Source organism: Dinoponera quadriceps, unplaced genomic scaffold (genome assembly GCF_001313825.1).
Source record: "Dinoponera quadriceps isolate SergipeBrazil2010 unplaced genomic scaffold, ASM131382v1 scaffold754, whole genome shotgun sequence".
NCBI classification, from domain to species: Eukaryota; Metazoa; Arthropoda; class Insecta; order Hymenoptera; family Formicidae; genus Dinoponera; species Dinoponera quadriceps.
The window spans coordinates 368,073-379,306 of record NW_014554896.1 but is presented as its reverse complement, the minus strand read 5'-3'; the positions used below and the strand labels follow the sequence as shown (position 1 = coordinate 379,306).

General features: G+C 42.7%; 3 protein-coding genes across 8 annotated transcripts in view; 2 read left to right on the top strand and 1 right to left on the bottom strand.

Moving 5' to 3' along the window:
- Positions 1 to 302: 302 nt before the first annotated feature.
- On the top strand, positions 303 to 4,421 carry LOC106742406 (ubiquinone biosynthesis protein COQ9, mitochondrial-like). Of its 5 annotated transcripts, XM_014615318.1 has the most exons (5): positions 303 to 547; positions 2,947 to 3,138; positions 3,570 to 3,913; positions 3,988 to 4,203; positions 4,262 to 4,421. In XM_014615318.1, the coding sequence occupies exons 1-5, from the start codon at positions 457 to 459 to the stop codon at positions 4,295 to 4,297; spliced, it is 879 nt and encodes a 292-aa protein (XP_014470804.1). In that variant the 5' UTR covers positions 303 to 456; the 3' UTR covers positions 4,298 to 4,421. The 5 variants fall into 5 exon arrangements, with proteins under 5 accessions (XP_014470804.1, XP_014470801.1, XP_014470803.1 ...); XM_014615317.1 differs by lacking the exons at positions 2,947 to 3,138; positions 3,570 to 3,913; positions 3,988 to 4,203; positions 4,262 to 4,421 and adding exons at positions 676 to 1,871; positions 1,997 to 2,116 and having other exon boundaries at positions 462 to 547; XM_014615315.1 differs by lacking the exons at positions 2,947 to 3,138; positions 3,570 to 3,913; positions 3,988 to 4,203; positions 4,262 to 4,421 and adding an exon at positions 682 to 2,940 and having other exon boundaries at positions 456 to 547.
- Positions 4,422 to 4,541: 120 nt separating this feature from the next.
- Positions 4,542 to 6,813, bottom strand: LOC106742402 (suppressor of cytokine signaling 6-like). Of its 2 annotated transcripts, XM_014615306.1 has the most exons (4): positions 6,339 to 6,813; positions 5,463 to 5,917; positions 5,149 to 5,392; positions 4,542 to 5,042 (listed from the first exon to the last, which is right to left on the bottom strand). In XM_014615306.1, the coding sequence occupies exons 1-4, from the start codon at positions 6,630 to 6,632 to the stop codon at positions 5,016 to 5,018; spliced, it is 1,020 nt and encodes a 339-aa protein (XP_014470792.1). In that variant the 5' UTR covers positions 6,633 to 6,813; the 3' UTR covers positions 4,542 to 5,015. The 2 variants fall into 2 exon arrangements, with proteins under 2 accessions (XP_014470792.1, XP_014470791.1); XM_014615305.1 differs by having other exon boundaries at positions 4,542 to 5,392.
- A 2,826-nt stretch (positions 6,814 to 9,639) lies between these two features.
- The window catches only part of LOC106742412, a 165,581-nt gene continuing 163,986 nt past the window's right edge, over positions 9,640 to 11,234 (top strand). The window contains 1 exon segment of the mRNA XM_014615325.1: positions 9,640 to 10,464. Coding sequence (XP_014470811.1) covers positions 10,273 to 10,464 — 192 coding nt within the window. The 5' untranslated portion in view covers positions 9,640 to 10,272.

Here is an 11,234-nt window from a genome sequence, read left to right as displayed (position 1 = left end):
TTAAATTTAACTATTTTGCGATCTTTTCTTCCGGTAAATGTATCAGAAAAAGGCTGAGGCTAGAGAACGTGACGCGAGTGGGTAAAGCAGAAAATCCACGAATTCGAGTGTCCGACGATACCGCCAAAAGCAAGCCTCGGAGTCTCTTATTTCAATAATTTTATCTCGACTGAAAATCACCAGACGATTCTCACATCGCTGCTAACGTTCATAAAAATATTTAAAACACACAAGATATGATTTGACACCCTGTATATTTGCCGGAAACTCTTCTAAGCCAATTTGAGGAGGTCTTCTTACTTCGGAAGCACTGCCTTTTTATCGATCAGTATTTAATCTTTCCAAAATAAATGTATGTTTAAACACATCAATATGTGACAACCATCGTTGGATCATCGTTCGATCACGAATAAATGAGTTGGCGATGAGCGCCGTATGTGGTGATACGTCGTACATATGCAGCTCGCTTCAGAAGCGCGTGCCGATTCGGGTGCAATGGCGATGTTAAATTCATTTTACTTGATGCGAAGCAAACTGTCGACGGCCGGTAAGTGAATTCTAATCATTTTCTCACATTCACGTCCGCTGAGAGACCACGTCTCCGTAGTTGCGCGTACGAGCCGTTCTCATACCGCTTATCGATCACGAGCTTTTTCGCATCAACAAATTTCCAAGTTGTAGAAAGTTTCTCTGAGGATTTAGACGGGAGGACGAAAATGCACGTCCCGAGAAGTGACATCGCATATCTGCGAAGGAAAATCGAGGAAAAGAAAGACGATCGCTTCTCTCGTTTTTAAATTTCACTCGGGAGTGTCCTCGGTAGCGAGAGTGGTGGGATACCAGCGGCCAAAGTTCTTTGCATCACCGTCCGGTGCAACGTGTGCTTCATCCTAACCTCAACCTTGGAAAGGAAAAGAACACAGAGAAACAGTTACGTGCGCGATACATATGTTTTCATGGTAATTTGAAAATGTCGGAGACATTCCTCACGCATTTCATCAAACTCCTCGAAGGTTGCAAGACCGAGAAAATTGTTGAACTGTTCGCAGCAGAGAAGAGTACCACTCAAGATGCTCTGAATGTGATTGTGCGCATCACCAGTGACTACCTTACGGATTCGAACTCACGGTCTGATCTATTTGAATGTTGTAAAGCTGTATTGAACAACATAGCGGAGACATGTGACCCTATCGAGACTACATTGGAGTTCTTGCAGCACATGGAATGTTTGGACAACGACGTCAAGTTCTGTGCCCTCTTGGGGTCATTGGGTACGTGTATAATAAGAGGAAAGCATACAACCAGTATCGTCGAATGGTCGGTCAGCACGATCAAGTCGTACGTTGAAGATTTACCTGGTGAGGTCGAGCAAGACAAAGTCAGTCGCAGGATCATAAATGTATTAGAAAGAATCACATCATTCTTGGAACCATTGGCGGAAGAGGCGGCAAAGATGAATTTTGAAGATGCCTGTCTGTTCGGGGATTATTTTCTGAGTCTCCTTATCACATTGTGCGGAAGACCTTTTTGCTATTTGAGCAAAAGCATCGTCGAGACAGTTACGTACAAAAAACTCTTAGAAAAGATCGTGACGTTGGCAGTTAGTTTCACCGGGGATATATTGTATTTTCTGAATATAGTTAGCAATCGTTGTAGGAACATCGTCGGTGACAGATCGTATCAAGATGGAAATACCGAGGACTGCATACGCGGTATGCTGTTTGAGTTAAGCGATAATGTGTCGGACTTGGCCTATGCTAATTTTTATTACCACGTAATCACCGAAGAGGCGTTCTGGAAGAACGCACCACAGGTTTACAGACCCCGCTACCTTCTCGAGACGTGTTCGTATCTTTTCAAAATACTGCTCGGTAAGAAGCAGGAGATTTTAGTCTCGAACGGATTGGTCTTCATGGAGAATGTTGTGAAGCGTATTCGTCCTTGCTCCGTGCCTCTATACGCGTTGGAATTGAAGATATATGAGGATTTGTTTCAGCTGATCATCAACGTAATGGTTTATCGTAACATCGACACAGACCGTAAGAAGGCGGTGCGCATTTTCCAAGAATACATCGGGATATTTAACATGGAGGCCAGATATTCGGTGATCTCGCATTTGTACGACACCGTGAGTGAGCATTCCGGTGTGCTGAGCTTGATCACGGGTATGTTCAAAGCCTCCATCGTCGAGTGCCTCGACTCGGCCCCTCGGAATCCCCATTTTCTCGGCAGAAATCTGCAACTGATGTTGAGGAAAATTTGCAACTTGCCACACGGCAGTTTGTCGGATCTGGTGGAGATATCGGACGAGGTGATAACGGCGCTGAACTTGTTGCGGTTCTTGCTCATCCGAGATAAGCTGAACGAGACCGGCGTCTGGAACATGAGGGACACCATCCGAAGTGGCTATCTGAAGCCGCTGAGAGAAGGGATAGATCTGTGCAAGACGCATTGGAAGGTGAAGGCGATGGACTTGGAGCGACAGAGGAAAAACGACGACGACGACATGGAGGTGACGTTGACCGTCGGCGGTGAACAGTTGCCGGTCATGCCAGTTGCGGATAAAATTCTGTTCTGCGATCAGGCGATAAATGGACTGGACATGATGGAAAGCATTCTTGTCCGAGTCAACGAATGCATGGATGGAATCGAACAAGCGCGAGCAAATGTGTTATCTGAGTAGTAGAAACGATTGTGCCTTACTGATAATGTGTTGTAAAACTGTATGGTAAAACGTCGAATGTATGTGATTGAGCGGGGGAGACCTTTTCTCGTAAAATTGTGTCTGATAAAATGAATACTCAATAAAAGGTTCCTCCCCTTATCTTTCTTCATCTGTTATGCGACAAAAGTTCACGGGTGATTAATCTTCCCGTTATATCTATTCGCTTCTCCGATACACACATGTATAGATAACTTTAAAAGTAGATTGATTGATTTTACTAGGTTTTAGACGTTTATGGACTTCTAGGGCTTTGCTGGCCGATCAGTTTGAAAATGATACTAAGAAAAAAGCGGAATCGCAACAAACCGAGGAGAACGACGAGGAGTACGAGAGAAGCATCAAGACGAAGATACTCGACGTGTCCCTGAAATATGTTTCCGGCTTGGGCTGGAGCAAACAAGCCATCAGCGCTGGTAATTATCTTCCTCTCTGTACACGCTGTCCCAACGAATTTATTTTCCAACGAAGAAATGCACACTTCAGCTTACGTACCGAGAAGGTTTGCAATTAAAATTTAATATATAAGTATTACACGTCTAATGCTTTCCTCATTATTTCTATCCTATTTTTCACAGTCTCTCTGATCACTTATTTACTCTCAACTATTTTCTACATTAGAGCTAAAAAACTTTCTACCTTATTTTTCTACTTCTTTTCCCTCTCTCTCTCTCTCTCTCTCCCCATAACTTCTTCAATATATTTCCATTAACTATATCTAACCATAGTCTTCTCACATAATTTGTCATCAACTAATGTTCAAACTATCCGCTTGCAATAATTTACACTTTCCAAGTAATGCGCTCCCTCCGACGTGACGAAGAAATAAGAAACGATGATGCCGTAGGTGCCGAGTCGATTGGATATCCAGGTGTGACCCATGGACTGTTCCCGAACGGCGGTGCGGCTCTGGTCCAACACTTCTACTCCTTGTGCAATCGCAAGTTGAACGAAATACTGAAGGAAGAGGCGCTGGCAATTCAAGACGACCCGTCGAAGCCGCGAAAGACACCGGAACAGCAGGTTCGCGATGCGGTGGAGACACGGCTGAGGATGCTGACGCCATACGTGAAAACGTGGCCGCAAGCGATAGCGATCATGGCTCTGCCGCCGAACATGCCGACCGCGTTGGCGAATCTGCTGACTCTGGTCGACGATATCTGCTACTATGCCGGCGATAGATCCGTCGACGTAAGTCGCTGATATTCGAATCGAACGACCGATTCGTTGGCAAAGCTAAAGGCTTTTACCTTCTGTTCGACCAGTTCAACTGGTACTCCAGGAGAATGATGTTGGCGGCCATCTACAAAACTACTGAATTGTACATGCTGCAAGACACTAGCGAGGACCACAAGGAGACCTGGCTGTTTTTAGACAGACGAATAAAGGACGCCTTACAAATCTACAAGATGTTGCCCAGTACGGCCGACATGCCAGATCAGAATCGCGCGACGGAAACAGCCACTGCAGTTTTCATAACGGTATATAAATAAAACACTTCTTTCTTTCCGCGTCTATGTAATTATTTTTCTATTCTAGGCACGCAATATACTCGGATTGAATTGGAATAGATAAACGGCAGATGTATTTACCTCGTAAATGCATTCTAGAGAACACACGGCAATGTATTTAGGGGATGGCAAAAGTATATAGATGTTTATAGAAAGAGAATTAAAATTTTTCCTGATAAGAAAAGCTTTTTCTACTTGAGTGTACCCGACCTCATCGTCCGTAGAAATCAGCGTCGAAAAGGGAGAAAAAGAGATATCAGGAATGCAGTTTTATGCAATATATATATATATATATTTTTTTTTTTTTTTTAACAAAAACCTGTACAGTAGAATAGGTTCCGACGAATCTAAACTATACATCCTCATGTAAAATATATAAATCGTCGATAGCGCAGCTAATAACGTTCAACAGTCGACTAAGAAATTTCTGCTTACCCTGCAATATTGTCACAATGTTCGTCGTGTAAAAAACTCACAGGCGGGAGGTCCGCGCATGATAACTCATCGTGATTTAGCACGGGATTACCTCTAACTTACGCTAAATATATCTCTTTTTGATTCGATAAAAATGACACGTGTGTATAACAATTCGCTGGGAAAATAGACAAACGCGATATTCGTGTCTCACGACGACTTCAACGACGATATGTCGCGAATATAAGTCGGATAAAAATATCTGTAGGCCAGTACAATGTCGCGTTGGTAGCTGCCACCAAGCAGTCAGTTTCCGATACTCATTAGAACGGCACTTGATAAAAATAAATTCGTCCTTTCCGTCCATCTTATCCATTAAGTCCAATAATGCGGCTCTAAAAGATACGACTTTACAGTTTCCGGCAGGAGCAACTTGTGTATGTTATCCAGACTAGTGTTCTGACGAATGATGAAGCGGCATAGGTACTGCAGACTCTTTACTTGCGTGAACCTGCTCACGGGTTTCGTCAATCTAACCGGGAACGACGGATATCCGGGATACCGTGGCCTCGAATAACAAAACACAGCCGACTGACTGAAGTTCATCGAGTGATTAATCAAAGCGGCCACCGAAGTGAAGCCCTCGTTCTCGCGTTGGTTGCACAGTGAGAACAGACCGCCGCTGTGTTCCATACGCGTGTGCAACATCTTTCCGGACGACTTGAAGCTGAGCGTCAGGACGTACCTGTGGACGTGTAATTGCACCGAGATATCCACACAAATTCTTTTCTTTTTTTATTCGGATTATCACCCACCTGTCGTCGGATGAGTCACGAACCAAGAACGCACCGTCGGGCTCGGACAGGAGCTTGGTATCGGCTTGATCCGCCGATATGGGACCCCAATACCAACCGTACTTGCTCAAATTGAGCAGCTCCTCTGCGAGACTCGCTTTAGCCTTACTCTCGTCGCTTAATGTTTCGACGCAAGGAACATCCGTCGATATTGCACTAGGAACTTCAGCTGCTGCATCGGAACGGCTAGGTTGCGCTATTATTGCATCACTGATCTCACAAGTTGCTACGTCTTGCTGTTCCGCAGGAAAATCCGTCTCGCACGATCGTCCGTTTAATAAGACCTCCCCCTGTTGGCTGCTTGAGCGTTCTTGTTCCTGACAAGAATTATTCAGTTCTACAATAGGATCAACTATGGATGCAACGACATCCTGATTTGTAACGTAAAAAAAGCTGGATGTCTCCGCGTCTTTGTCCTGAAAAGAAACAACAAAGATAGAGAATTGTTCCAGGAAGTAAACGAAGGAAGATCAGAGAGAAGAGAATAGACTGAGACTATTCTGGATATATAAAAAATGCCTTTCTGATTCTCTCTCACTGAAACAACGAGGCCTGTTTTTCATCCGGTTTAACAATCGTACAACTTTTGCATCCAATTGGTATAAAAATATACTCCAATTAAATACAAAACCAGATTAACATTGTCACGTGACAACATTCATCCAGTTTCATACAGACAACCGTAGTTAGTGAGCTCTTACGTTTAATTCGAATCTATTTTTAGATCTAAAAGAATATACAGTTCAATCAACCACGATTATTATTATTAAACCAGATTAATGCTGCCATAATAAATGTTGTAAGAAAGCCAGAATCAAATGACCAGATTAACTGTACCTTTTGCTTGAACCTGCACAGATTCTTAGTCTGCAAGTAGTTCTTGATATTCCTGAAGAAGGATACCCTGCCGTTGGTCTTAAACTTATGCTCCACCTGGGAGATATCGTTCGTCACGTCGACGTCGTCCTCCTTCTTGCACTCTTGCCGAGGGTGGGTCCCCCGTGGTGACTCACGTCGCCAGACAAAGGTCGCTAACCTGTCGCTTATTGCACGCCGTGATTTTTGTCGCGCGCAACCTCGCTCCGCGGCTGTGGAATTCGCGGCCGCCTCGTCCGTGTTCTGATCTAGCATGTTCCGACGTGGTTACCTCAAAACGAATCCCGCGTAATTATCGCACCTGCTGCTGTGTCACCTGCATGCGCCATCTACTCCCGTACGAATGACCTGCAGCGTAAACAACGGTATCGGTGCTCCCGGAATTATCTCAACAATTGCATCACGCGGACTGTCAAAACTCGTCACGTCAGGCGCATCAGTGGGAGATGTCGCTCTTTTTTGCAAATTAACAGCGGTACCCGGAGCGTCCGACAGAGTGCACTTCATACCAATCTGTGGAAAATATGTCGGACACCCTTGAATATTATTTTCAAGAAGTTTAGCTATAATAAACAAGCTTGTCCTTCACAGCTGCGTTTTATATTTTTTCAAAGGAAAAAAATATGTCGGACAATATAGATTTTCGAGGATGGATATAAATACGATAAAGTAGGCACAGCTCTTGTCGCTCATTATATTTGTTTCATCGCCTAAGTTTTGACGGTAACAAAGATATTTTCTCGTCAACGAATTTTAGTCTGGTGCGTATTTAGTATTACACCAATTGACATTTTTCTCCATGTAATTAGCTCAATGGCACATGCTTATGTGAGTAGTAGCACCGACACACACACACACACACACATAATATGCTCTTATATAACATTGCGACGTTTATATTTTCTGTAGTTAATCTTAAAGATGTTCCAATGAGTCATATTGGTGAACATTTTGACTTTGTACGACGTTTGTTCGTGAAAAATCTTTGACAAGACTCTAACTGAACTGAAACCGATATATCAGAACAATTTTATAATTAACTTTTTTCTCTTTAAGTTTGAGTTAATTTTGCAACAGTAATAATACCGTTTGGGATCGATAATGTTCGTGAAAAAATGTCAATGTGCATCGCTTCTAACGGTTCGGTGTGTTTTCTTAATGTTTTCTTAATGTGTTTTCTTAAATGTTAAAAAAAAATATGTCAAACAAGTTGTCGAAAGAAATGAATCTTCGCTTGATTGTGAAAGACAATAATATATATAATAACGGAACGATTTTCATTTCGAGTAAGACGCTGATTCAAGTAGCAAGGTAATGTTAAATGACGTCTCTAACATCATTAAAACGTCATTTAACATCATCTTGCTACTTTGGAAGAATTCGTGATATCCAAATCATTTTTGATTAGGTTCGTTATCATGTGTCTGGAATCTTAAATTAAAACGCTTTGTGATTGATGACAAACCCGGGAGAAAATTTTCCATATATAATTAGATGTAATTATACATATTTATACATAATTAGTTATACATAAGGCATCACATATAAAATATATACGTATAAAGATATAAGAGATTATATAAGAGAAATTTTTTCCCGTTGTATAATTAAAAAAAGGTGAAGAAAAAATTTAAGCAAAGATTTAGGACATGGAATATTGTGTTAAAATTACAAGTGAACCATGTTGTTAAAGCCCTATCGATCTCTTTATTGGCTACGTTCCGACGCTCACTACTAATAAAGAAAAATCTATGGTATACGTAAACTATGGATTTTTCACACTAGCAGTGAATTTCAAAACATGATTATTGTAATGGTTGATTAGGGTTTCGTAAGAATGACATAGTATAATCTCTAGAAGGTAACATCAACAAATTACTTGAGAAATTTTCGTTACGAATTATCGTTATCAGCATGTTTTGTCATGAAGTCTATCTCAGACATGAGAGATGTACACGTCGTGAAAAGAAAAGATCAGATATCCTTGCAACTTTCGGTAATTGAAATCTATCGTAAACTCGTCGAAAGGCTTTGTGACAGGACAGCAAATAACAATAAACAATTTAATCATAAGCGGGAGACCAGTCGATTTTGCCAGTGTAAAAATGGTGTTATGTAATCGATCGGAACGTTCGATCCCCGCAGAAATGTGCTTTCTAATAGGTCCTCTTTATTTATAGGCACGCGGGCACACAACGACGTCGTGCATCGCTGGAATGTTTCTGTCGACGATGTCGTCGTCCGCAAGTACAAACCAGGTTAATTACGATCCTGTTGAAGAAAAAAGCAGGCAGGAATCCATGTAGGAAATCTATGAATTCCACGATTGTTCCTAGGGATTTGCAGAAATCCAGGCAGGAATCTATATGAATTTTCACCAATTATATGGATTTCTATTCCACACTGAGAGAAATTATAGTTATTTTCGGTGTTGTTTTATAGCTTTAACCACAAAAATAACAGCATGCGTTAAGAAAAATCAGATGGGAATCCATATAGGAAATTTATATGGAATCCTTCAATTGTCTTTGGGCGTGAAAAGCATAGATAGGAATCCATGTAGAATGGACTTTTATTATCCTATATGGATCGACATGAGTTCTATTGGATTTCCATGTGAATCCACCTAGAAATTGTCAACGGGAGGCTAATCGGTTTCTTATCGCGGCGAACATTGAATCAAGATTAATTCGGCTCGTCCGGCGTTCACGGCGTTCATTTCGAACGTAGAAAATTGTTCCACTGAAATATATTCACACTATTTCGTAACTGTCTACCTATCGGATGTGTCGTTGGGCAGCTTTATATCTACATATTCCCAAGCCGACGCACCCCAGGAAGAAAAAGTGAAACCGATCCAGCTTTAGGGCACACGCCTCTCTCGTACGCTATCTTTAGAGAGAGATGGGTTGCTCGAAATATCTATCTGTCTCTTCCAATATACTTATATTTCACCTGATAAGCGGGAAACATGAAGTAAATTCGTCGAAACATTGATTTAATACTTTGTAGATATTTTAAAACTGTTCCGGAATATAAAAAACCTTGGGCGGGAAGATTATTTTTAACGTTTGGATCACAAATATTGTTGCATACAACATCATGTTATCGCATGCGTTGCGATTTAACCATGAGCTGAACGAAACTGTCGCGTTTGCCGCGCGCATGCGCGGAGTCGATAGTGTGCACTTCGATAATCGCAATCTCGTCAGTCTCTCCGGCGTCTGTTAGATCGAGCGTACGTTGCATCATCGGCGGTGGCTCTACGCGGGAACGATCGGTTTTGTTTACCAACGGCGCGACAGACGGGCGGAGAGGAGAGGCGCGACGACGGTTAGCGGTGGCCGGACCGCGTGGTAGGAGGCTGCCGCGATTCAATTTCAGTCGAAGCGCGTCAGGCAGACCGAGCGAGCGATCGTCGGTGAGAGAACCAGTCGGGTGCTCTCCTTTGCAGTCCCCGGTAAGGAGAGACAGAGAAGAGAGAGCATATTCAGTCCGAATCTGCTTTCGTATATATATATATACACACACGCGAGTCCTCTTCGTCCTCTCCCCACCAGCGCGCGCTGTAAGGGTTAGCACGTTCGTGAGTGTGCTCCAGTCGGTGTTTACGTCGCGCGCGTGTCTTTCTTTTCGTCGATCGCCCGGAGGCTTTTCGTTACCGAGAGAGGTGCCGCCCGTGATTTTGGCGGGCTCGGACCGGCGAAGCAGCCGATGGCGGCGGATGGACGGAGAAGTGGCGAATAACGTCGCGCAACAAAAGTTCGCGGCATGGATTTTCCCGCGGTTCGTGCGATCACGTGACTAGAACGACGACACCAAGGACGACGAAGGGACAGTGGGCTCCACGTCGCCATGAGCGAGGTCTGTTGACAGCACCGTGTCGTTTGCGAGAATGGAATTCGGCGGCTACAAGGGCACCGGGCCCCGCGTCAGGGTGCGCCGACGTGCGGAATTGGGCAGACGGCTCACCAGGAGGTTGTCCCTCGTCGCGAAGATGCCGGCCGCGATCCTCAGCAGAGCGAACCCGCCGGAACCGAGACCGGTCGAGATCACTGCGATCGCACCTGACAAGACGCAGCTCACGGTGAGTGATCGACTTGTATAAATTCTTTGTGTTTTAACCCCGTTGAACAATTCCCAAGTGGAATACATTTCTAAAAGAAGTCTCTATCTAAAAATTAATAGGATCTCTTCCACAAAGTTTTTGGTAACATTTATCCGAGAGGTAGCTCCAGACCAATCGATACCTTATTATAGATTGTCTAATATTTGTTGAGTGAATCTTACCGAGAAGGTTAGTTCTTTGGTCAAGTCGATCAGTTGCGAAGTTGACGATAAACGTGGTAAAAAGTGGCGATAAGAAAGATTGTATCGACGGATAAACCGCCGCGGATCATGTTTTTCGACATTACGTCTTGCACTGAGGAATATTCCACTCTAAATATGCATAGTCTGACTGCATTTGACAATTGATGTTAGTATTACTAATTAATAACGATGAATTGCGTATAAAAATTATATGATCGGGCTGGTAACATACACGAGATTTAATACACTCGACTAACGAGTATCTAAAAAAACTTAGTTTGTGTAATTGATTTTCTGTTTTTAGGAACGAAAATTCGGTTGTAAGAAGAGAAGAATTTTTGACATTTTTATTTAAAATTGATTTCAAACACTCTAAATAATTGTTGTCACAGTTGAATTTCTGCACAGCTAAATGTTCAAATGAATGTTTTTGCTCGTGATAACTAACAGTAAGTTATTGTTTCTCCTCACTGAGTTTTCGTTTAGTACCTATTGTGTTGCACGAACTGAGTTTTTTATGCATATATATAGAGTAGTGATTATATA